The sequence below is a fragment of the Gymnoscopelus braueri genome, assembly GCF_963280865.1.
Source record: "Gymnoscopelus braueri genome assembly, chromosome: 17".
In the NCBI taxonomy this organism is placed as follows: Eukaryota; Metazoa; Chordata; class Actinopteri; order Myctophiformes; family Myctophidae; genus Gymnoscopelus; species Gymnoscopelus braueri.
In genome coordinates, this window is record NC_137617.1 from 6,139,286 (window position 1) to 6,163,273 (window position 23,988).

A 23,988-nucleotide genomic window follows, 5' to 3' on the forward strand; every position below is an offset into this window, starting at 1 on the left:
TATTTTGTATATTTTCTTTGTTGAAATCATTTCATGGTGTATTACACCACCACAACATTCATTTTAAATTGTAATGTCATATTTTCATTATTATCATAGTTTTGCCAATGATTTGGGGGAATGCTTGCAGTATCCTCACAGCCCACCAGTGGGCCCCAGCCCACAGGTTGAGAACCACTGCTATAGTAAGTATAACTGTATGCTTGACACAACTGTCCATGTCCAACTCACAGAAATACTGTAGCTGAAAATCTGTATAAATGAGAAATGAAACATTGTCTCTGTAAATTGATGTTTTATTGACACAATGTGAACACAAATTCATTTATTCCATTTTTGACACTGTGGTCAGAGGAACTTTCTGACGCTAATATGGAGTTACCTGCTGTAACAGTTTTGGAAGGCCTGACTTGTTTGTCAGTGAGTGTCTGGTTGTGTGTTTAAATGCTTGTATTGATGTGTGATGTGTGACATTTTCGTTCAAAACTACAAATGGATTACACGTGATTGCGCGTGTGTGTGTGCATGTGTGTGCATGTGTATGCATGTGTGTGTGTGTGTGTGTGTGTGTGTGTGTGTGTGTGTGTGTGTGTGTGTGTGTGTGTGTGTGTGTGTGTGTGTGTGCGCGCGCACACACGCGTGCGTGTGTGTGTGTGTGCATGTGCGATTGCGCGCGTGTGTGTACTGCAAACATGTTCTAGGGCTGGCCCCTCATAGTCAAATCAATTAATCGGTCAGTTTGGTCTTTGTTGACAAAGGCTTTGCTAGTTTTGTATGCTTTTTCCCACCATACAGATCTCTTGTAAACTCTACATAACCCTTTCATTGTGCATTTCCAAAACTTTCAGTAGCAGTAGTAGCCATTGTGAAATTACATTTGGAATGTTCAGTTCTCAACAGGATGGATCCTGAGAAGCATTTTATGAGCATGCTGACAAGGTCTTGGCACTTGAAAACCATCCAGTGATTTGCATTGAAAACATTTAAAATGAATACACATTTATTTATCTTTGCAATGGGTTTACAAAATAGTATATAGCGGACCTGTGAGTTGGAACCAGAATAATCTGACTCACCTGATAATAAAAAGTGATTGACAAGACAATGAAACAAAATGATTTTGTTGCCCCCTTTATTGAATACAATGGGTCATATTTTATGACTTTTCATGGTGCAGATCTCCCATCTAGCGTGAATACAATGGGTCATATTTTATGACTTTTCATTGTGACTTGAATTGGAGAACTTATTCAGCAGCATCTTTTCCCTGTAAACATAGAAATATACTATTAGATATTCAACACTAATCTTTAGTTAAATCTTAGTTAAAGATAATCATCTTAATAAACCTTCATATTGCACATGTATTTACCTTGGTGTCACGACCTTTAGCTCTCATCTTGTTAACCTGGGATTCAGCAATGTCAGCACGCTCTTCAGCCTCCTCCAGCTCATTCTGAACCTTTCTACACTTGGACAGGTGAGTGTTGGCTGCTTCCTCCTACAATATGATAGAGATGGTTCAAAGCCTCAATATTTGAAACGAGCAACTTGCACTTATAGTCCAAACAAGACAATTTCAGGAAATTGTAAAGTGTGGTTTTGGCTAATACAATGGCCCATGCAGCATGTTCATGAGTGGAGTGCCAGGTTCTTATTGGAACGGCGCGATCATGGCTGTGTTCTTGTTCTTGTTTGGTACTAGGGTTAGGGTTAGGGTTAGGGTTATCGCAGCTTGGAAGAAACAAAATCTATTGCTTTCTGTAGTCCACTTTGGACATTTTACCATTTTGCCTGAAACATAGCTGCAGCGTGTGCATTGTTGTGGAACAGCTTGACTTTCTTTACAGCACCCGTGTTACAGTAACAGCTTCCCCGCGGTGCGGATGCCATACCATACCGCAGAAGCACAGCAATCTTAATCTCTCAAGAACAGATTCTACTCTGTGTTTGAATCTGTCGGGGGGGTTTGTCATATCGCGTACGCACTGGCCTACAAGTGGGCGTGCCTTCAGATCAGGAAGCAGGCCGCGCTTTACCCAATCAAATGTAGTGGGCGGGATTTACGTGTCTGCCGATCCTTCCCCACTAGAAACAAACCGAAACTCATTTAACAATGGCGTCCTCGGAGCAGACAAAACCACGGAAAGATATTCACATTTTAACTTGCTCTTTCATCATAGAAACAAGTGGGCTTATAACCAAAACGATACATGTTCTCTGGGAGAAGTGGTGTTAGTATTCTGTGTAGAAATATTGTTAGTGGGAATGAAAACATAGTCGCACCACCGGAAGTGATGCGCTGAAGGCAGACCAAAACCCCGGTTTCCTTGCGTACGTGTGCTACGTCGACTTCCTCCCAGAGCCAAGTGAGATAGTAAAAAACAGCAGAGGGCGCTGTTTTTCCTTTTCATTTGGCGATGGGTTCCCAGATTGCAGCAATCTAGACATTTCATGTGCTGCTCGTGGAAAGCAGCAAGATGGACACTGAAACATGCTCTGCTGTTGGTCATCTTCACATAATACCAGCATTATTTTTTACATAACTGATTCCCATTATGTCTTAGTTACACTATGCCAACCGTACTATGCCCATGGCAGCCACAAGTGAAAATTCATCACCATGTATGTTTGTCTTACCGCTTCCTCAGCTTGTCTCTTGTAGCCCTTCACCTTCATCTGCAGCTTGTCTACCAGATCCTGAAGCCTGCCAAGATTCTTCTTGTCCTCTTCAGTCTAAAGTTAGAGTGAATTCATAACATTCATAGTTGTATGCTAATGCAATCTATTCATTTAATCAGAGGCATGATGGTCATTAAAGTGAACATGGTATACAGTACCTGGTATGTTAGCTCCTTCACTCTCCTCTCGTACTTGCGGACACCTTTAACAGCATCTGCTCCGCCTCTCTGTGCACCTTCAACCTCTCCCTCCAGTTCACGCACCTTCACAATTGAATTGTATATTATGAGGTTATGTCTTCTTATGTCATCATCTATAAGCTGTGTTGAAGTAAACTACATCTTACCCTGCCCTCCAGTTTCTGGAGCTGCTTCTTGCCTCCCTTCATAGCCAGGTTCTCAGCCTCATCTAGACGGTGCTGCAGGTCCTTGACTGTGACCTCCAGGTTCTTCTTCATCCTCTCCAGGTGAGAACTAGTGTCCTGCTCCTTCTTCAGCTCCTCGGCCATCATGGCAGCCTGGAAAGTCATGTTTGCATTGTATTGTATGTTAATATGAAGCATGACATGAGGATTTCTAATACTGTAGATAAGGGTAGGGCAATAGGCATCCTAACGTACATCAGTGATGGCTTTCTTGGCCTTCTCCTCAGCATTCCTTGCTTCTTGAACACTGTCGTCCACTTCACCTTGGACCTGGATCAGGTCAGTCTCAAGCTTCTTCTTGGTGTTCAAAAGGCTTGTGTTCTAAAATAAAGATTCAGTTGAACAATGTAAGTAAGCATGATGTAAAAAAATTAAAAAAAACAGTCTGAATATTGAAAGTATTTTATTATTTTTTTGTACCTGAGAGTGCAACAGTCCAGCGCGCTCACTAGCATCTACTAGTTCTTGCTCAGCCACTTTGCGGCCTCTCTCTGTCTGTTCCAGAGCCACTCTCAACTCCTCGATCTCAGCAACCATGAGGCCATTCCTACGGTCCACCATGGCACCTTGCTCCTTCACATCTTCTGCACCTCTGACAGCATCGTCAAGGTGCAGTTGGGCATCCTAAAATAAATCACATTTGAGGTGGTCACGTTAAGAGAAACATCAGAATGTGACTTGTTCAGTGCAGTTCCATTGTTGTCTCCGCCAGGCCGAAGGCATGACGAGAGAGTATGTTTTACCCCCTGTCTGTCCGTCCGTCCGTCCGTCCGTCCATGTGTCCGTGTGTCTGTGACCAGCTAATCTCTGGCACCGTTGGCCCGGTCGCTGCGAAACTGTGCACACACACTCCCTGGATGCCAATTCAGAACCTCTGCCCCAAATTTTTCACATGGGCCTGTTATAGCGCCACCAGGAGGCCGATTTGTGCAAAACATCTTTTTTATATTACTCCTACAGATTTTATCCAAACATCACACAAATCGGTACACAGTACCTCTATAGTCATGTGATCAACACGGATCTGTCCGATTTTCCATATTCCATCCTGATTGGCTAAGATTGGCTTCCAAAGTTTGCAGGATTGGTTTGTTTTGAACAAAATACCTCAAATCATGAACGCAGCATGCGATTTCCGTGAAATTAGCCACGCACATTCCCACTAGGCCAAGGAAGAAATGCCACTTTCAACTTTCAAATCAGCCTCATGGTGGCGCTATAACAGGCCGATTCATGTTTTTACCTATAACTGCACCGATCTGCGTGAAACTTTGCATGCACACTCCCTAGAGGCCAAGGAACAACCTTTGCCCTGCATTTTTCACATCTGCCTTTTAGAGCGCCAACAGGAGGCCAACTTTTGGAAGAAAAAAATGTTGCTCTTACTCCTTCAGATTCTGTCCAAAAATCACGCAAATCGGTACATAGTATCTCTATAGTCATGTCATCAAGACAGATTTGTCCGATATTTCTTATTCCATCCTAATTGGCTAACATTGGCTTCCAAAGTTTGCACGCCTCAAATCATGAGCGTAGTGTGCAATTTCCATGAAATTTCACACAGGCCGAGGAACAAATGCCACCCTTTTCACATTGGTCTGTTATAGCGCCACCAGCAGGTCTAATTTCACAAAACAAATTTTTGGAACAAAATGCCTCAAATCATAAATGCAGTGTCCGATTGCCGTGAAAGGCCTAAGAAGAAATGGCACCCTTTTCACATTGGCCTATTATAGCGCCACTAGGAGGCCACACTAACCTGCCTGACCTGGCGGAGACTTGTGCTCCGAGGAGCACTTTTTCTAGTTTGAATATGTGTCTAACTAATGTTTTGCACCTTAAACTGTCCCTGGACGTTCCTCAGCTGCTTTTGGGCCTCAGCAGCCTGGCGGTTGGCGTGGCTCAGCTGAACCTCCATCTCGTTCAGGTCTCCCTCCATCTTCTTCTTGATTCTCAGGGCATCGTTTCTGCTCCTGACCTCAGAGTCCAGAGTGCCCTGCATGGAGTCAATCACCCTCTGGCTGTTCCTCTTGATCTGTTCCATCTCTTCATCCTTCTCTGCCAGCTTCCGGTCGACCTCACCCTTTATCTGGTTGAGCTCCAGCTGCACACGAAGAATCTTGGACTCCTCGTGCTCCAGAGTACCCTAAAATGTAAAGGATCAAAATGTAACATCATATACAGCTCACTGTTTGAATATAAAACGTATTGAAATAAATCTAAGATATAGACAAGATATAGTTCATCTAGAAACTAAAAGTTTTACCTCAGCTTCCTCCAGGGCTGTCTGGATCTCTGACTTCTCTGTCTCCGTCTGTTTCTTGGATTTCTCCAGCTCATGGATGCTCTTTCCAGTTTCACCAATCTGTTCAGTCAGGTCTGAGATCTCCTCTGCAGTTTATTGAAAATAATGAATAATCAGCATCTATTTTGTATTTTCATTTGAATAAAGTTGTAGCCTGATCCACAACTGCTCTTGAACATTTAATGTTTTTTTCCCCTCACTGTTATTAAAAGTGATGTAGAGAAAGACTCACGTTGCAGGTTCTTATTCTCACGCTTCATGGTCTCCAGTTGGTCTAGAGACTCCTCGTAGGAGTTCTTCATCTTAAACAACTCAGTGCTGAGAGAACGAGCCTCTTTCTGAGCTCCTTCCAGTTCTGCCTGACCCTCTTCATGCTTCTGCTTCCATTCTGCCAAGACCTGCATAGCATTGTAATGAAATGTGTCATTTACCCCACTTTAACCCTTCTATTGTGTTAGGGTCATTTTTGACCCGTTTTCAAGTTAAATAGGTAAAAAGTACCCTTTGCATTTCTTTATTGGAACAAGGCTTCATGATATCCTCAGAAACAGCTATTTTAACGCAACAAAATTAATTACCACCATTTTACTTAATTCTGATGGTCTAAAAAAAAAAGTGAAGTGTGGCTCAATTCCCTCTAAATTGTCAATATTCAATGTTTACATGTTTGAGAGTGAGATAAACTTGTCCTCAATTAGCATTTGCTATTAGGAGTAAAATAAAGTTTGGGTTTATGAAAAATAAATTACTTTTTACCTTCTATGGTATACAGGTCAATTTTGACCCTTAACACCACAGATGTCACTATTTTTAATAATATTAACAATTTTTAAAGTTACAAAACTAAACTAAAGTGTGTTCTAATATTAGTATATTATAGCTACATAACATTATTATCCATTGTCTTCATTATAGGAAATGTAATGAGAACATTTTTATAATTGAAAACGAGATATATTGAAACCCTAACCCTATCCCAAAATAATATTTTAAAAAGCGTTTGCATGGATATGAATGCACAACAAGTCAGCTATGAGGTGGGAGAAAAAAATAAATGAAAATAATTGTTTTTTTGTTTTGGGCTGAGTTAAATCATGTGTCAAATTTGACCCGCTAACACCAAAAGTGTATGCAGGTTTCTAACACAATGCAAGGGTTAAAGGTTTCATGACGTTCAGTTTTACCACACATTAAAAGTGTATCAAAGTTTTAACAAAAAATTCCACTCCATTGATCCATGGCAGGTGTTTTTCTCTCACATTTCTAAAGCCTTTTCAACTGCGATGAAAAAATAAATCTTTGCCTGCGGGTGTCGCTGGTGAGGGATTTTGCCTGTCAATCATCGCCTCTGCTCCGCCCCCCCCCCCAAAGGAAAGGATAGAGGAGGAGAGTGGGCGGGATTAATCGGCTGTGACCTCACTGCCGAAGGGCCAAGCTCAGATTACTTTTCAGCCTAATTATTCAGAAAACCCCAGACCACAGAAAATCCACTGAATGTTCAAAGTTCAGATTTTTTGGGTGTAATTCGGGTCATAAAACCACAAAAAAAACATTAAAAAAAAAAAAAAGTGGCGCAGTCGGTAGTGCTGTCGCCTCACAGCTAGAAGGTCCTGGGTTCGATTCCCGCAGGGGACGCTGTGGGCGTGTTCTCTCCTCCGCGTCATCAGTGCCCATACCCTAGGTGGGGTTGGGGAAAGGGCCTTTCTGTGTGGAGTTTGCATGTTCTCCCCGTGTCTCCTAGGGTAGGTACCCTCACAAAAACATGCAGTAATCCTGGTCACTATACTGGCTCCCCCTGGCCAGCCGGGGCGCCTGATGGAGGGGAAAGGAACTGGTTGGAATAACGTGTTCCTTCCACGCGCTACGTCCAACCAGGGAAACTCTCCCCTGTCAGGTGACAAGAAGGTCAGTTGGCTCTCATGCATTGAAGGAGGCATGAGCTCGGCCCTGGCCTCCCTAGGTTGACAGAGGGAAGGTAGTGCCCAGGTTTACATACTGTAGACAATTGGCACTGGGTGTAAAAAATGGGGTTACAAAATCGTGGGATAAAAATTTTGAGAAAAAAAAAAATGTCATAGAACCTTTAAGGACCTGCACAGCATTTGTAATGAAATGTGTCATTTACCCCACTTTAAGGACCTGCACAGCATTTATAATGAAATGTGTTATTTACCCCACTTTAAGGACCTGCACAGCATTTATAATGAAATGTGTCATTTACCCCACTTTAAAGACCTGCACAGCATTTATTATGAAATGTGTCATTTACCCCACTTTAAGGAGGCAAGAATTAATTTAGTTTCAAAATAATGAGTGTCAAAGCACCTTATCGAAGTTCCTCTGTTTCTTGTCAAGGTTGGCAGCCAGACCATTGGCCCTCTCCACATCAATCATGAGGTCTTCCACTTCACCCTGGAGTCTCTGTTTGGTTTTCTCCAGAGAGCCGCACTTGGAATTAACAGCCTCGATTTGCTCTTCAGCCTCCTGCAGACGCTGGGCTAGCTTCTTCCTGTTGATCAGTGTTGAATGGAATCATATTAATGTGGGCAATATTTTGCATAGTGAGTGGTGCCTGACAGTGTAAAACATTGGCTCTCAAAGCGGGTTCCGGGGCCCCCCAGCAGGAGTCCTTGGGGGGGATCCAGGGGGTCCCGGGCTAAAGTAGTTTAATGTAGCACCAAAATCATTTAACAACTTTATCCATTTATATGTTGGCTATTTAAAAATAGCAGATCCACAAGCTCACAGGGTGACACTTTGTGCCACATTGCGAGCTTGTACATAATTGCTATTTTCATGGAAAATGTTGGGAACATTTGGAATAATTTGGAATATAAATCCTCTCTTCTGGGGGTCCCTGCCACAAAACCTTTGCAGAGGGTGGTCCGCGGCCAAATATATGTATCAATTAGGGGGTCCTTGAGACCAAATAAAATTGAGATACACTGGTTTAAAACACTAATGACTTACTTAGCTTCCTCCAGCTCCTCAGTGCGTTGGACAGCATCAGTTTCATACTTGCTCCTCCACTGACACACCTCAGCGTTGGCCTTGGACATTCCACGCTGCAGCTCCGCCTTGGCTTCCTGTTCCTCCTCAAACTGCTCCCTCAGAAGGTCACAGTCATGGCGAGCTGATTGCACAGCATGAGCAAGGGCATTCTTTGCCTGTCAATAGAAAATGGACAAAAAAAATGTCAGCTGAATTAAATTACAAAAAAATATAGAACTAGGCCTAAAAAAAGGGGGGGGGGATCTATTCCTCACCTTAACCTCCTCTTCATTGAGTCTCTTCAATTCCTCAATCTGCTGAGTGAAGGCCTGCTTGCCTCTGGTGAGCTGTGAGACCAGAGCTTCTTTCTCCTCCAGTTGACGACCAAACTCACCTAATTAGACATTTAAATATTTGTTTCAAACATAAGGGGGAAAAAATCATCAAAGTCCAAGGATAACTGTTGATTAAAGCATAATCTCTAATTATGATCAAGTTGCCAAAAGTATCGACCAACCATGTTGATAAAGTAGACTTTAAGATGAATATTTACCGTTCTCTGTCAACAATCTAGCTCTCTGAGCTCCAACATCATTGATCTGGCGAACGTTCTCATCACTCTTGGCCTTAATTTCACTAAGTTGGTCCTCAAGGGTGCGGCACATCTTCTCAAGATTTCCCTGTAAATGAACATTGGACTAATTCAATCATCCTTTTTTTCTGATTGGTTCATTGCTTTGATTTGAACAGTAAAGCCACTCGATGCAGTCTATCCTTCAGTCCTCCTGTTTATAACTGGAGATGGTTTCCTTACTCATCACTAGGTTGGCCATCATTAGCTATGATAATTTCTGTTATCTTGTTATTTATGTTGTTTAATATTAAGCTATGTTTACTGTATCAGGGCATCATTGGAAAAGAGAGCTTGCCCTCAATTGACCTTTCTGATAAACTAAAGGCGAAATGAAAATGAAAAAAAGTGTTATCTCAAGAATTATATTATACACAGGCATTCCATCCTACCTTTGCCTTAGCAACAGCCTCCATGTTGCTGGACAGGTCATCGATCTCCATCTTGTATTCACTCTTCTCCTTCTCTAGTTTCTGCTTGACTCTCTGGAGGTTGTCGATCTGTTCACCCAGTTCAGCCACGCTGTCAGCCTGTTTCTTACGGAGAGCAGAGGCAGTGGCTTCATGCTGCAGGGTGGACTCTTCAAGGTCACGACGCAGCTTCTGGAACTCAGCCTCACGCTTCTTATTCATCTCAATCTGAGCAGCGGTGGCTCCTCCAGCCTCCTCAAGCCTCTCACTGATCTCCTCAAGTTCCCTGGAGAGATCAGCTCTCTGCTTCTCCACCTTGGCACGAGCGGCACGCTCTGCCTCGATCTCTTCTTCCAGTTCTTCAATACGAGCCTTTCAAATTAATGATGTTAGATTAACATCTGAAAGTAATAATTCACTCTTGCTTATTATTAGTGATTTTACAGAAAATAAAAATACCTGGAGTTCTTTGATCTTCTTCTGTAGCTGAGCCCCCAAAGATTGTTCATCCTCAATCTTACTCAGAAGCTGGGTTACTTCAAAGTCCTTCCTGTGGAACACAGCACATCATATATTAGTGTAATTTTGCAGGTGGTTTCTCTCCATGACATTTCATATTGTTGGTCCACATTACTTCTTTATCTTCTCGTCAGACTGCTGCTTGTCATTTTCCAGGTCCATTATGGATTCCTGGGCCAGTTTCAGATCACCCTCCAGCTTTCTCTTGGTTCTCTCCAGGTCCATGCGGAGCTTCTTCTCTTGCTCCAGAGAACCCTCCAGCTGCACAATGATAAATGAGTTGTACATCATTCAGTGAAACAATAAACATAATGTGTTCCAAACATCCAATTGCTTTTGTAAAACTCACATCGTCAACTTGTTGCTCCAGCTTGGTTTTGGCCTTGGTCAGAGTGTTGACTTTGTCTTCCTCTGCCTGCAGGTCATCCAGGGTCTGCTGATGTGCCTCTTGGAGGGCCTTTTTCTCCTTGGTCAGCTTACCAAGTCCCTCATCCTGAGAGGCCATCTCCTCGGTCAGGTTCTTCACCTAAATGAACACAACATGAACAGTATTAATAAGTCCTTCATCCTGAGAGGCCATCTCCTCGGTCAGGTTCTTCACCTGATATAAGCAGAACGGAATTTGCTGTCATGGAATAGATCATTATTGCACTTGGTCTCTGTCGGGTGGAAACCTCAAATGTCCAAAACAGTTGCTTGCCAGGATTCACATCCAAAATTAACGAAAGTAAGAGGTTTCTACCCGACAGCAACGACTACTAACTTGATAAAACCCCAGAGAGTGTAAAATCTATACCTTGTTTTCAGTGGCGTGCTTCTCCTTCTCCACTTTGGCCAAGGTGAGCTCCAGGTCATCAATGTCCTTCTTGAGCTCAGAGCATTCATCCTCCAGCTTCCTCTTCTTGGCGGTCAGTTCAGCGTTGATCTCCTCCTCGTCCTCCAGTCTCTCAGTCGTCTCTTTGAGCTTTGCCTCCAACTGGATCTTACTTTTAATAAGACCCTCACACCTCTCCTCAGCATCATTCAATGCTTCATCTCCCTAGTGGTCAATGAAAAAGAAAAAAACACACAAGCATATCAGCATTTGCCCTGTTCAATATGTACTTTTGCAGTTGCCGTTTAGGGGGTACAGACTCTTAGGGAGCATAGTGTGAGAAAGCACAGCTTTGTGATCTGAGGGAGGGAATTGTAAAATGTCCAGTGTAGCCTGCTTACTGATGATGCTGCCAGGGCAAGGTTATTTTTCTCCTGTATCAGAGCCACCATCTTCTCCTCTAGGTCCTTCTTCTTGGCCAGGGCAGTAGAGAGGTCAGTCGTCATCTTCTCGTAGTTCTCCTTCATGTTGGCCAGTTCCTTCTCAGTCTCAGCGCTCTGCAGAAGAGGCTTGATCTTGTAGTAGACCTTCATCCATGGCCAGTGTTTCACAGCGACGAACGAGCGGAGGTTGAATTGGATGGTGTAAGCGGCCTCTCTGTGGAAAAGTGTGTCATGATTGTGGACAGTGATGGAAGAAGTATACGCTTTTATTATAGTTCTGTCAGATAACTCTCGAATAGATTTAACCAATATTATAGACCGAATATATTTAAGCAATATTATAGAATGAGAATACAAGTGTGGAGGTAATATTTTATCTTGGCGTGCAGGCTCTGCTATATTTTTTCTCCCTGCTCAGCACAATCATACAGCCATCATTAACCATTAAGAGCAGGACGATAGATATACAGTACATCCATGGGGAACAGACCAATAGCAGAGCCTACTGGTGGTGCTGGGGTGGTGGTGGGAGCAAACGCCGCATGACAACAAGTTAAAACACACAAGCGGATGGAATGCCCATTTCAAGATAGCTGATTGCCACGTCAGTGTATGACATATGGATCTTGCATGACGCTGTAAACAGCCACATAGAACGAGCATGCATGTAACCTATCTCAAGTGTATGCTGGCCAAAACTAACTCGCAGGCTACGTATAATTGATTTGACACTATAACAATTGTATTGGACAGTAAGTGTACTTAAATTATACTAAATATTGAATAAATTATGTTTTCAAAGTACCTGAGAGCCGTCATCTTAACAAACTCCTTCCTCATGAGGTAAGCTCGTGCGAGAGCCTGAGTCATGGTAACCAGAGCAAACAGCTTCTCATCTCGCATCTCCTCCAGCGTACCCAGCAGACCAGCTTTGAAGAACACCTGAACACAATGTTACAAACACTGTAACTAAACAACTGTAAAATCCACCTTTAGTCCTCTCTTGATAATTTTAAACCAGGTTCACAGTGTGTTTACCTTGGTGTGTCCAAACTTGTACTCATCAACGGGAACGTCAATGGACCCAAGCAGCTTCTCAGAGGCTTTCTTGTTGTCCATGAACGCGCCATCGGGACATGCGCTGGCATTCAGTACTTTGTACCTGTTTTGCAGAAGTTCATGGTCATTTTGCGTGACTCCCGTGAATGGGTTTGGAACTAAAAGCTGCTGGAAAAAGGAATGAATACCTCTGCTTGAAGTCAGCATATGGGATTCTGCTTGGGAAGCCCTTTCTACAGATTCTGATGCCCTCCAGCACACCGTTACACCTTAGCTGATGGATGACCAGGAAATTCTCCATCAGGCCTGTAAAGATGTTGCTCCATTATTATTAGGACAAAATAGTTACACACTGGCCAAAGCATTAAATGACCACCTCACAATTGTTTACGTTTGTATTTTCTGTGTTTACCTGGAGTCTTGGACTCGTTGGGAATCAGGCAACGCACAAAGTGAGGATGAGTTGCCCTCAAGTTTGTCATCAGCATCCCCAAGTTCGCCTATTGAGACATAAAAGAACCAAGTAGGTTTATTATTAGTAAAACGTTCTCCTTTAGATACTACTGTAGTTACTTTACAGATTTAGATTGTCCTAAAACATACATTAACTACTTAAGCTCTATGTTATACTTCAGCTATTCAAATATAGCTGATCTACAAGCTCATAACTTTGATAAAGAAATTGTTTGATTCCAACATGAAAAGACGTGCTTATTTCTTATTTGGATATAATGTTGTTAATAATAATGCTTAATTCTTACAGGAATATAATGTTGATAATAATGAATAAATATTCTTACCCTGAAAGCACTAGACACAGTCTGCATGGAACCACCCTTCTTCTTGCCTCCCTTCTTTGTGTTATCTGTTTATATTTGTTAGAAACATTAAATCAAATCAAAGTTTATTTGTACAGACAATTTTCAACGACCAAGGTCGAACTAAAGTCCTGGACAAGAACAAATAAAAAAAAACGTCACACAATGTCCATGATAAAAGGGAGACGAGAGGAATGTATAGAGGGGACAAGAGCTTTAGAACGCAGGTACATGTGGGCAGGCAGGGAAAGGGGCTGAGGGAGGGTTCTGTCACAGTCACAGACTTTGCCTGTCTTGTCTAGGTCTTGTATTTCTATGTGTTATGTTCTTGTTCTAGTTTTCATGGTTCTATGTCCATGTCTCCACAAGCTGTATCTCATGTGTAGGGAGACCCGGGACAAAAGTAACACTTTTTGTATTTGCCTTCATAATTCACAGACTACTTGAAATATCCTAGTCATCTTTTGCTATAAGAAACATATATATGTGCCCTAATTAATCATACAATTTTTAAGCTTTCACTAATAAGACTAGAATATTAATTTGAATGCAATAAGTCACAGTGTTACAATTGCCCCCGTGACGGGGGCAGTTGTAACAGTGGTTGGGGGCAATTGTAACACTGTAAAAATAAGTCATATTAATACACTTTTTCTCAAATAAAAGCACATCACTAAGTCATATATATTTTTTATAATTTAACAGTTTTACTTACGAATGTTTTATATACATTTTGTATTTTTATTCAAATAATTTTATTTTTCAATTTTGTTTTTTCAAATGTTTGTCTATTTTTTATTTAAATGTATTTTTACTTTGAAATGTAGTGACATTTAGTGAAATATGTTCATTTACTAACATAAAAGTATGAAATCCCAGACAAAAAATCTGCTTGCATTGAAAACACATTGTTACAATTGACCACGGTCACTTTGTCACAATTGCCCCCGATGGGGCAACCATGATAAAATCCCATATTCTATCTAGAAACACCTATACTAGCATAGGCTGCTAATGTTAATTTGTGACCAATAACATAGAGATACAATTCATCCAAGTTTAAATTAGCTGACATCTTATCTTTAGACAGCAGAAAGAACATACCGTACACTCAAAAATGTACATTTACACCTCAAAATCAGTTTTTTGTTGAAAACTTCTGCTGAGATGAAATGATAATTATATCCTTCCATAGGCAGAGAGAGGACCCTACTGAGCATGTGCACAAGAAGTCTCACCCCTCTAGCTTATTTCTAATTAGAGTTATTGAGTGTGTTACTTTTGCCCCCTGTTTCTTTTGTCCCCGGACTCCCCTAATCAGTCCTCATGTGTATATTAGTCTTGTTCCTCAGTCAGTCCATGTCGAGTCATTGTTTGGTGTCACAGAGATTAATAAACATACCTTCAGGCTCAGGTGGGGGATAGAACACAGCCAGCAGTTTAATTGAAGACTTCTGGAACAGCCCAATGACAGAGTCGTTCAGGGGGTCCTTGTTCTTCTCAAGCCAGCCTGTGATGCTGTAGTCCACAGTTCCAGCGTAGTGGACCAGGGAGAAGTGGGCCTCACCCTTGCCTTTGGCAGGCTTGGGCTTCTCAAAGGCCTTGTTCTTCCCAAGATGCTGGGCAATCAACGCTTCGGCGAAAGATTTGTCCGAAGACTTTGGGAACATGCACTGCTCTTCAAGGATGGAGAAGATGCCCAAGGGCTTTGTAAAGGAGACAAAAGAGAAAATGACAAAAACAATATTAACATCATGTCCATTAACGGACAAAATAATTGAATACCTTCTCAATTAGCTCAATGCAGACAGCCAAGTCCATGATAATATACAATAATATAATAATAATAATAATAATAATAATAATAATAATAATAATAATAATAGTAATAATATAATAATAATAATAATAATAATAATAATAATAATAATAATAATAATAATAGTATACTTTCTCAATGAGCTCAATGCAGACAGCCAGGTCCATGATAAAATATAATAATATAATATAATAATAAAAGTATACCTTCTCAACGAGCTCAATGCAGACAGCGAAGTCCATGTACATACCTTCTCAATGAGCTCAATGCAGATAGCCAGGTCCATGATAATATATAATAATATAATATAACTAGAAAATATTGTTCCTATAAAGAAACAATGTGGGCTCGCTTTAAAGCCAAAAAAATGTAGTTATAAAAAGTACAAATTCAGTTTTACTCTGTATCTCTGTCTTTGCGTTGTGTGTGGGTGCAGACTGGCCTCCGGTTGATCAGATTGGGAGCGCCTGGTGGAGTGGCAGTGGAGTATATGGGGTGTGTGTGAGTGGGGGGGGGGTCGGAGCTTACAGTGTACAAACGTTTTAGCATCAAAATATACTTTGAGTACCAAAGTAGAAGTACTCAATGTTGTGTGTGGTTACTGTAGGTTTTGTATTAATAATAAATTCTGCAAAGTAACAAGTAACTAAAGCTGTCAAATGCTGTCATTGTAGTGGAGTAGAAGTAACAAAAAAGGAAAGGAAAGTAAAAGTACCTCAAAATTAAACCGTGCATGGTAAGCACTTGCATAGTACTTGAGTAAATATACTTAGTTACTTTGCAGCACCACTGCCTGACAGCCAATGACTGACAGATTAGGTAGCACCAGCTGCTACTGATTGCTAGAGTGTGTAGGTGCATTGGTTTATATGAATGGTCTTATCTCAAAATGTGTACATCGCACAGCTTAGATCTTTGGATTAAATTGGAGAGCAGACCTGTGCGATCTTGGTGATGTAAAAAGCATGTCTGTAGTGTAAACAATGCGGCCACAGTGACTTTACGAAAACACGGGGCATTTCTCCTCTGTCCTTCTCTCTCCCCACTAGCAAAACCCATTGGAAATGCATTGGGTGCTTAAGTTAAATATTTCAAAAACTACAAATAATTTCAAAAATAAAAGTACAAGCACACGTGTCCACAGTAAGTTGGATTTTTTAAAGTTTGAATGGAGTTTCTAAGTGAAAGTATGTGGGAGTAGTTAGGTACCATACTTTTGGGGGAGAATAAATAAATAGTGAAGATATCTATAGTGTGCTCGCCGAGCCCACAATAATAATAGTATACCCTCTCAATGAGCTCAATGCAGACAGCCAAGTCCATGTACATACCTTCTCAATGAGCTCAATGCAGATAGCCAGGTCCATGCCGAAGTCAATGAGATCCCAGGGGATGCCTTCTTTTTTGTACTCTTCTTGTTCCAGAACAAACATGGTGTGGTTGAAAAACTGTTGCAGTTTCTCATTGGTGAAGTTGATGCACAGCTGCTCCAGGGTGTTGAACTGTAAGTGGAAATATCATTAGCCCAATCTCTTGTAATTGTGTAATTGTGACAAAAATAATTAGTCTCCCACTTGTCCATGCTTACATCAAAGATTTCAAAACCAGCGATGTCCAGCACACCAATGTAGGAGTTTCTCTGCTGCTTGGTGTCCAGCATCTCGTTGATCCTAATGACCATCCAGAAGAACTCCTTCTCATAGAGGGACTTGGCCAAGGCACCGACTGAGTTCATTACCTAAGGACATACAGTAGGTAGGGGTGTGAATTACACAATTTACAATTGAGAATTCAGGCATTTAGCAGACACTCTTAATCCAGAGTGATTTACAGTAAGCAAGGAAAATACGAGAGAATACATCAAATGTATAGCAATCTAGGATCATAGATAAATCAAGAACCATCATCAGTCTAAACAGTATAATATCAAAACAATCAATAATCTGTAGGATACATTGAAACTATACACACTATAGGATGCCAGGTCTACAAATGAACCTGGCATCTGTCTACATAACATCCTCCTATAATTTGACAAACTGGTGGTGTAGTGGTGAGGCCAAAATTCGTTCTGCCTGGTTCTCCTCAGTGGCTGGAGCAGTTCATCTGAATTTGCACACAGCCATCGCGGGTCGGGTGTTCGAGACGCAACGGGACGTGTGCGGGGGGGGGCGGGCGCATATCCTCCCATGTGTATGGACTAGTGCTATCTAAATTACATTTTAGCCTTTGCATAAGCCTGCAAGGTCGTCAAGGCTAAGGCAACTGATACGGGCTAAGGTGAAGTCTGAAGAGGTGAGTCTTCAGATGTGAGATTACGGCAGAAGATTGGGAGTGAGTCTGCAGTTCTAACTGCAATGGGAGTTCGTTCCACAGTTTGGAAGCCAGAGGGGAGAAGAGTCTGTCCCGGGTGTTTTCGGGAAGGTTCTAACAGCTTCCCTGTGTTAGCTGATCTGAGTGGGGTTGTATGGTGTAGTGTTTTTTTTTAATAATTATATAAGGTATAACGATACTGTTAAAATAATACATCAGAGGTGCATTGAACTGCACATGTTTCTGCAGAGTTGTATATTTTGTATGCTCTTCATATATTTAATAAATAAATAGAAATGACTTTGAATAATGTTGGAGGATCATTTTATCTACAGAAGCTGATTTAAGACACAACTCAAAAAGATATTAGAGTTCTTATGGTATGCTGTGTTGAGAATATAAGGTGTGTATGAAATCAGAACATGGAATTAATGTAATTTACTCACCTGTGGCACAGTTTGTCCCTTAGTGACATACTCGTTTCCGACTTTCACTCTGGGGTAGCAATACGCCTTAAGCATCTCTGCTGAGTTTACACCCAACAGGTAGCCAATCTTGTCAGCCTCTGAAATGTTCATACAATTTGCAATTTACAATTTAGGCATTTAGCAGACGCTCTTAATCCAGAGAGCGACTTACTTAGTAAGCAAGGTAAACACGAGTTAATACGTCAAATGCATAGAAATAATGATCTAGGATCATAGGTAAACCAAATAATCATCAGTCTAAACAGTATAATATATATATATATATATATATATATATATATATATATATATATATATATATATATATATATATATATATATATATATATATATATATAGTTTTTTATCCCACGATTTTTGTAACCCATTTTATTTACCCCGTGCCAATGGACCCTTCGCTAAACCCCACCCCAAAAGCGATTGTCCAATGCCAGCTTAGCAACCGTTGTTAGCCTGGCATAGGTCTGGCAAGCTTTCGTCACCCGCCATAGCTGTCAATGTTATTTCGCCCGCACACACACAATCATTTGCAACATAATAGCAAGAATAGGAATACCACGATAACGCAATGGTGACTATGAGCCACGTACCCAAACCCGTTAGAGGCTGCTTTTCCCAAGCTGAAATCTGCACTTAAGGCTGCATGGCTGTGTTGTTGAACACGTACACAGCTTAACGTCAGGAAAGTTACATGACTCACTCGCCCAGGTGGTGTCAATAATAGGCTACTAATCACCGCAATCGTAACACAATTCAGAATCACAGCGCTGCCTGTTTCAGATTCCGCACGTTAAAGTATATTAATTCATTTGTTCGTCTATTTATTAACTGCTACTGCAGTCTTACCCTGCGGTACATGAAATCCTGTTACAGTCATGGATGAACTTCAGCCTGGTGTTTGCACTTTCTCCATTTACGGTCCGTACATCTATATAAAAGTTCATATTTCAAATATAAAGTGCTTACCCCATGGCCACGGATGTTAAAATTATGCACGGGACTCTCAAAAGTACCCGTATATTCTGTATTGTTCAATAAAAAGCATGTTAATCCGATCAGTGGCCATTTTCTCATAATGTATCAGAGTAAAATACACCTACCAACCGATAGGGTCGCTCAGTTGAAAGCATATGGAGAAAATAGCCACCGATCAGATTCAAATGCTTTTTATTGAACAATACGGATGATACGGGTACTTCTGAGAGCCCGTACATAAATGTAACATCCGTGGCCATTGGATAAGCACTTTATATTTGAAATATGAACGTTTATGTAGATGTACGGGCCATAAATGGAGAAAGTGCAAACACCAGGTTGAAGTTCATCCATGACGGTCGTGACAGTCGACCGTTGTGTATCCATGGCTGTTACTCCCTCTAACATTTCCCATGTTTTTAGTTTATTGAAATAATGTCATGCAAATTGTTCCAGTGCATAGCCTACTGCAGGCCTTGTTGACTACATTTAGAAGAGATTTTGAAGCTCTTGCTCCTGAAATGATCGATTATTTTTAAATGGAAAAGCCATCATTTAATATGCAAGTCAATGGGTGAGAAGCAGAGCTTGCTAGGCGCTGCCAGGCCTGGGTGTGACTAACTTCGCACCACTAGTCACAGAGTGGAGTGGGTGGGGCTTAGCGAAGGGTCCATTGCCTAAGCTTTTATCCTGGGTGCTACTCTCCCTCTGCCAGCTTGGGGAGAGCCCCGAACTGAGCACATGCTTCCTTCAATGCATGAGGAGTGAGCAGAACGCTTCTTATCACCTGACAGGGTGGAGTTTCCCCGGAAGGGTGTAGCGCGTGGAAGGAACACGTTTATTTACCATAGGGGACACAGGGAGAACATGCAAATTCCACACAGAAAGGCCCTTTCGCCAACCCCACCTAGGGTATGGGCACTGATGACGTGGAGGAGAGAACACGCCCCCAGCGCCCACAGTGGGAATCGAACCCAGGACCTTCTCGCTGTGAGGCGACAGCGCTACCGACTGCGCCACCGTGCCACCGTAAACGGTAAAATATATATAAATATATTGACAATATATTTAGCTTAGTCCATTTAGAATATAAGTAAATACAATACTTGTGACAAAGTATGCATTACTTTCATTCCTTAGTTCAAGATGCAGCTAACCCTCCATGTTAATGATACATTATAATAATAATAATAATAATAATAATAATAATAATAATAATACTAATAATAAAGATTAGCTCACCCTCCGTGCCGTCAGGTTCTGCCTGTTCTTCACGCTGCTTCTGTTTGAACCTCATGACACCATGATGCATCACTGCACCGGTGAACTTGTAGATCATCTGTTTTTCCTCACCGTTGAAGCCCAGGACGTCAATGGCATCCTGTTGTCGATAAGCAGAGAAGTATTCAAAAGATTAAGATTAAGCATTGATTAACAGACATAATTTAGAACTGTGTACAACTCAACAGTTAACAAACCAACGTACAGTATACTGTAAGTGTATATACATGGTATCTGCACATTTCTAAAGTGACAATTTAAGGACTTTTAAGACCTATACAATAAATAAGTTGAAATAAAACAATAGTAATCAACACACTATACTATACAAATTGTCAAAAATTGGCCAAATTGTCGAATATTACCTAAGAAAGAGTCAAAGAATGTGAAAACATGTAGATCGGCTATTTTCACAATATTTATCTGTGGAACCGAGTCAAACTAAATGTAATGCCTCAACTCCTACAATTCCAAGTGCTTGTAAGGATGGGGGGGGGGTCCCCAGTTCAAATAGGATTATTTTGGGGGGTCACTGCCTGAAAACTTTGAGAACCAATGCTTTATAAAATACATTTTGCAGAGCAACTGACTGCAGTCCACACTAGTGAGTATTAGAAAGAAACAAATATGTTCACTGACATCAGTAGCGTCCAGCTCCTCCTTGTCGTTAATGCTGGCCACAGTGATCTGACCCATGCTGATCAACGGGAAGTCGTAGGGGTTGGAGGAGATCAGACACATTTCTTAAAAGGGATTAAAAAAGGGTGAACATGTGTTTTTATTCATTCATTTATGTTCTCAATGCATCATCAGTAATTCCACTTACCAATAATCTCAGGTTTGTGGTTGGTCATCATCTGGAAAAAGATGTGGTAACCTCTCTCTGCAGGAAGCTGATAGGTCACTCTAGACTTCTCCAGCAGATCTATATGGGTTTTACATAACTCATACTAATGATAATAATATAAAATAAATTATAATTATAATTATAATTATAATTATAATTATGATTATAATTATAATTATAATTATAATTATAATTATAATTACAATTATAATTATTAAAATAATAATCTATATGGGTTGTACATAATTCAAAATGTAATCCTCAAATTAACGCATAATTTATCATCCATGAACTTCATACTTACATGTCTCAATATCAGCACTGGCCAGTTTACCCGTTGTGCCGAAATGGATTCTGATGAATTTACCCTGTTTGATATACAACAATTAGTTGCATCTACACTGTGGAATTATTGCAGGTTTTCTCATAAAATGTCATTATTTATACTTACAAAGCGAGAGGAGTTGTCATTCCTCACAGTCTTGGCATTACCATAGGACTCCAGCAAGGGATTGGCTGCAATAATTTGATCCTCCAGTGACCCCTAGAATGTTTTAGACATCGACCAATTTAAAATTTGAATTGCTATATTGCATATAAATGCTTTATGTTCAATTTTTTATTTATTTTTGTTAAAAACCTGTACACATACCTTGATTTTACCGGCCGCCGATTTATCTCCACCAGAACTAGCTGTTGCAAAGTACTGGATGACACGCTTGGTGTTCACAGTCTTTCCAGCACCGGATTCTCCACTGTTTATAAATGCATACATTTAGAGAAATGCAGTTAGTGAATTTGTGGTCAATGTTGCTTTTTTAATGCCTATTAGATGGGAAACTTACGTGATCAGGACAGACTGGTTCTCTTTATCTGTAGAATGTAAAGCAAACTTTTAGTCATGGATACAGCACAAAACCATTATAGTTATATATATATATATATTATTTTTTTTACATTGTCCTGACTAGTACGTACCCATCAGCATGAACTGATAAGCGTTGTCAGAGACAGAGTAGATGTGGGGTGGAGCCTCAATACGCTTCTTGCCTCTGTAGGCATTTACAACCTCCTGGTCATACACTGGGAGCCACTTGTAGGGGTTCACAGTTGCACAAAACAAGCCAGAGTAGGTCTGAAGGGGAGAAGAGAGAGAACATTAACATCATACAACATAGCACTGACCATGCCACATATCTGGGACAACGGATCACTAGAGCAGGGATTACAGTCACGAGTTGCAAGTGGCATCAACTAATGAGCAAGTTAACTTCAGAACCATTAGTTTGTTTGAATCTGTCATTTTATGGATTTCACTTGATGATATAACGTGTGCTCTGTATTTTTCTTTCTTTGCTATCGACAGGTGCAATACTGTACTGTTCTCAGCATGTAGAAAACCTTACATAGATCATCCATGCTGCATAACGCTCTTTGAGGTTATACAGGACAGTGGCTTCAGTGAGGTGGGTCATCATGGCCATATCCTCAATTTTATCATACTTGGGAGGGTTCATAGGGGTGACATCAGCCTCAGGCACAGTTTTTTCCTAAAAATAAAAACACAACTTTAGAATGTCTTGCAATTACAGTTGTACTGTGTCACTATTTTATTTCAGATCCACCTCTACCTACGTACCTCCTTCGTAATGAGCGTTTCCACAGTGACTTTGCCACCGTCCTTCTTTAGGATTTTACACTTGACGTACAGCTCCTTAACATCAGTTACAAATGCTGCAGATTTGGCATCAAAGGGCGAACTTTGAGCCTCCATTCTCTCCTTCTCTGGCTTACGGAGGTAAATGGCGGCCGGGCCATACTGCTCCATCTCTGCGTCCGTACTCATGGTGGCGGCTTTCTGTAGACAGACAAATAGATGGTGTTGATGCCTTTGGCGGACTTGAGATCCTTGTAGATACTTGTAGGACTATTCTTATGGTTATAGCTTAGTGTAGGTTTAATAGAAACATTATGACACACTTACTTTTCCCCTCTACCAGTAGCAGTGGAACCTTGTGTGCAACCCTTAAGTGCGAAAGAAACACATCATTTTTAGGACATTAACACGAGTTGAATGATTCAATACAATTTATATTCATGAATTAAATTAGATTTGAATCCTAATGTTCATTCTTGGCACACACCACTGCATAAGTTCTTATTAGTTCCACATCTGAAAACAGTGATCCATTTCAATATTATTACATGCAATTAAATGAAATGCTGCTTGCCCATTCAGTTATTTTCTTTTGTGTGTTTGTTATTAGCAATTCCTAATTTCACCAAGTTATTTTTTTTTGTCATTACAGCCATGTTTCTTGTTTCTTTTTATGAAGTATTGAAGCGGTGCGAGGTATTCTTCGTCGTTCTAATACACTTTGATTCCATTATATGAATTAATGTTACAGTCAGAAGTGGGTAGACTAGCCAAACTGTACTCAAGTAAAACATATTGCTACTTTAAAATAATAATAATAATAATAACTCTAGTCTTGTAGATGTAAAAGTACAAGCATTGCAAATTATTATTTATATAATCATAACATAATTGAAATGTCTAAATAGAAATGAATGAACAAAAGGACATTCCAATCTGGCCCAAACCATATCATTATAAATACAAGAACACACAATCAATCATTTCAATCTGTACAATATAACATCAATTATGCTGCTCACTCATTATGTGTAACCTCGGGTCATGTGTGTAGTTATGTGGCACTATGTACGGAGTCAGGTTAAAAAAACATGTCTAATAGATGTATATGACTAGGAATAGCTAACACCTCTAAAACATTTATGACTATGAATAACTAACATCTCTAAGACATTTATATGACCATGAAGTCTCACTCACCACCTAATGGAACTCTGAACTCCTCTGCAATGGGTTCTGTGTTAACCGTCTCCGCATGCTTATATTGGCTGTTAATTGCAAGCTATGCAGAAGGTAAAAGTAGGAATAGCCCTTAAAGGACTTTAGAGGCCATTCCAATAGCACCCTTGTAGCCAATACATTCCCAGGACACTTGATAGTGTGTCTTGTTATGTGGTGTATGTCCATCAGTCCATGTCAGTGGCTATGGTATAAAAATAGCATAACAAGCAGGGTGCTGGGGTGTAATCACAGCATGTCTTGCCAGATACATTTGTGGAAGTTGTCATTTTA

At 40.7% G+C, this 23,988-nt stretch overlaps 1 protein-coding gene across 1 annotated transcript; it reads right to left on the reverse strand.

The window, feature by feature from the left end:
* Positions 1 to 1,246: 1,246 nt before the first annotated feature.
* LOC308104421 (myosin heavy chain, fast skeletal muscle-like) lies at positions 1,247 to 22,845 on the reverse strand (the record flags this gene model as incomplete). The annotated part of the gene is made up of 40 exons (XM_080454828.1): positions 22,804 to 22,845; positions 22,459 to 22,677; positions 22,226 to 22,369; positions 21,798 to 21,954; positions 21,665 to 21,692; positions 21,472 to 21,574; positions 21,271 to 21,363; positions 21,124 to 21,187; positions 20,799 to 20,897; positions 20,612 to 20,715; positions 19,934 to 20,072; positions 17,675 to 17,793; positions 16,504 to 16,653; positions 16,247 to 16,417; positions 14,499 to 14,802; positions 13,079 to 13,143; positions 12,691 to 12,778; positions 12,467 to 12,584; positions 12,258 to 12,381; positions 12,025 to 12,161; positions 11,178 to 11,433; positions 10,759 to 11,001; positions 10,312 to 10,488; positions 10,078 to 10,223; positions 9,903 to 9,993; positions 9,426 to 9,815; positions 8,956 to 9,082; positions 8,678 to 8,796; positions 8,382 to 8,578; positions 7,737 to 7,920; positions 5,644 to 5,809; positions 5,373 to 5,497; positions 4,944 to 5,252; positions 3,527 to 3,730; positions 3,302 to 3,427; positions 3,029 to 3,199; positions 2,841 to 2,945; positions 2,641 to 2,736; positions 1,373 to 1,501; positions 1,247 to 1,267 (listed from the first exon to the last, which is right to left on the reverse strand). Exons 2-40 carry the CDS (start codon positions 22,663 to 22,665, stop codon positions 1,247 to 1,249), a joined length of 5,796 nt encoding a protein of 1,931 aa, XP_080310954.1. The 5' UTR covers positions 22,666 to 22,677; positions 22,804 to 22,845.
* Positions 22,846 to 23,988: the final 1,143 nt, after the last annotated feature.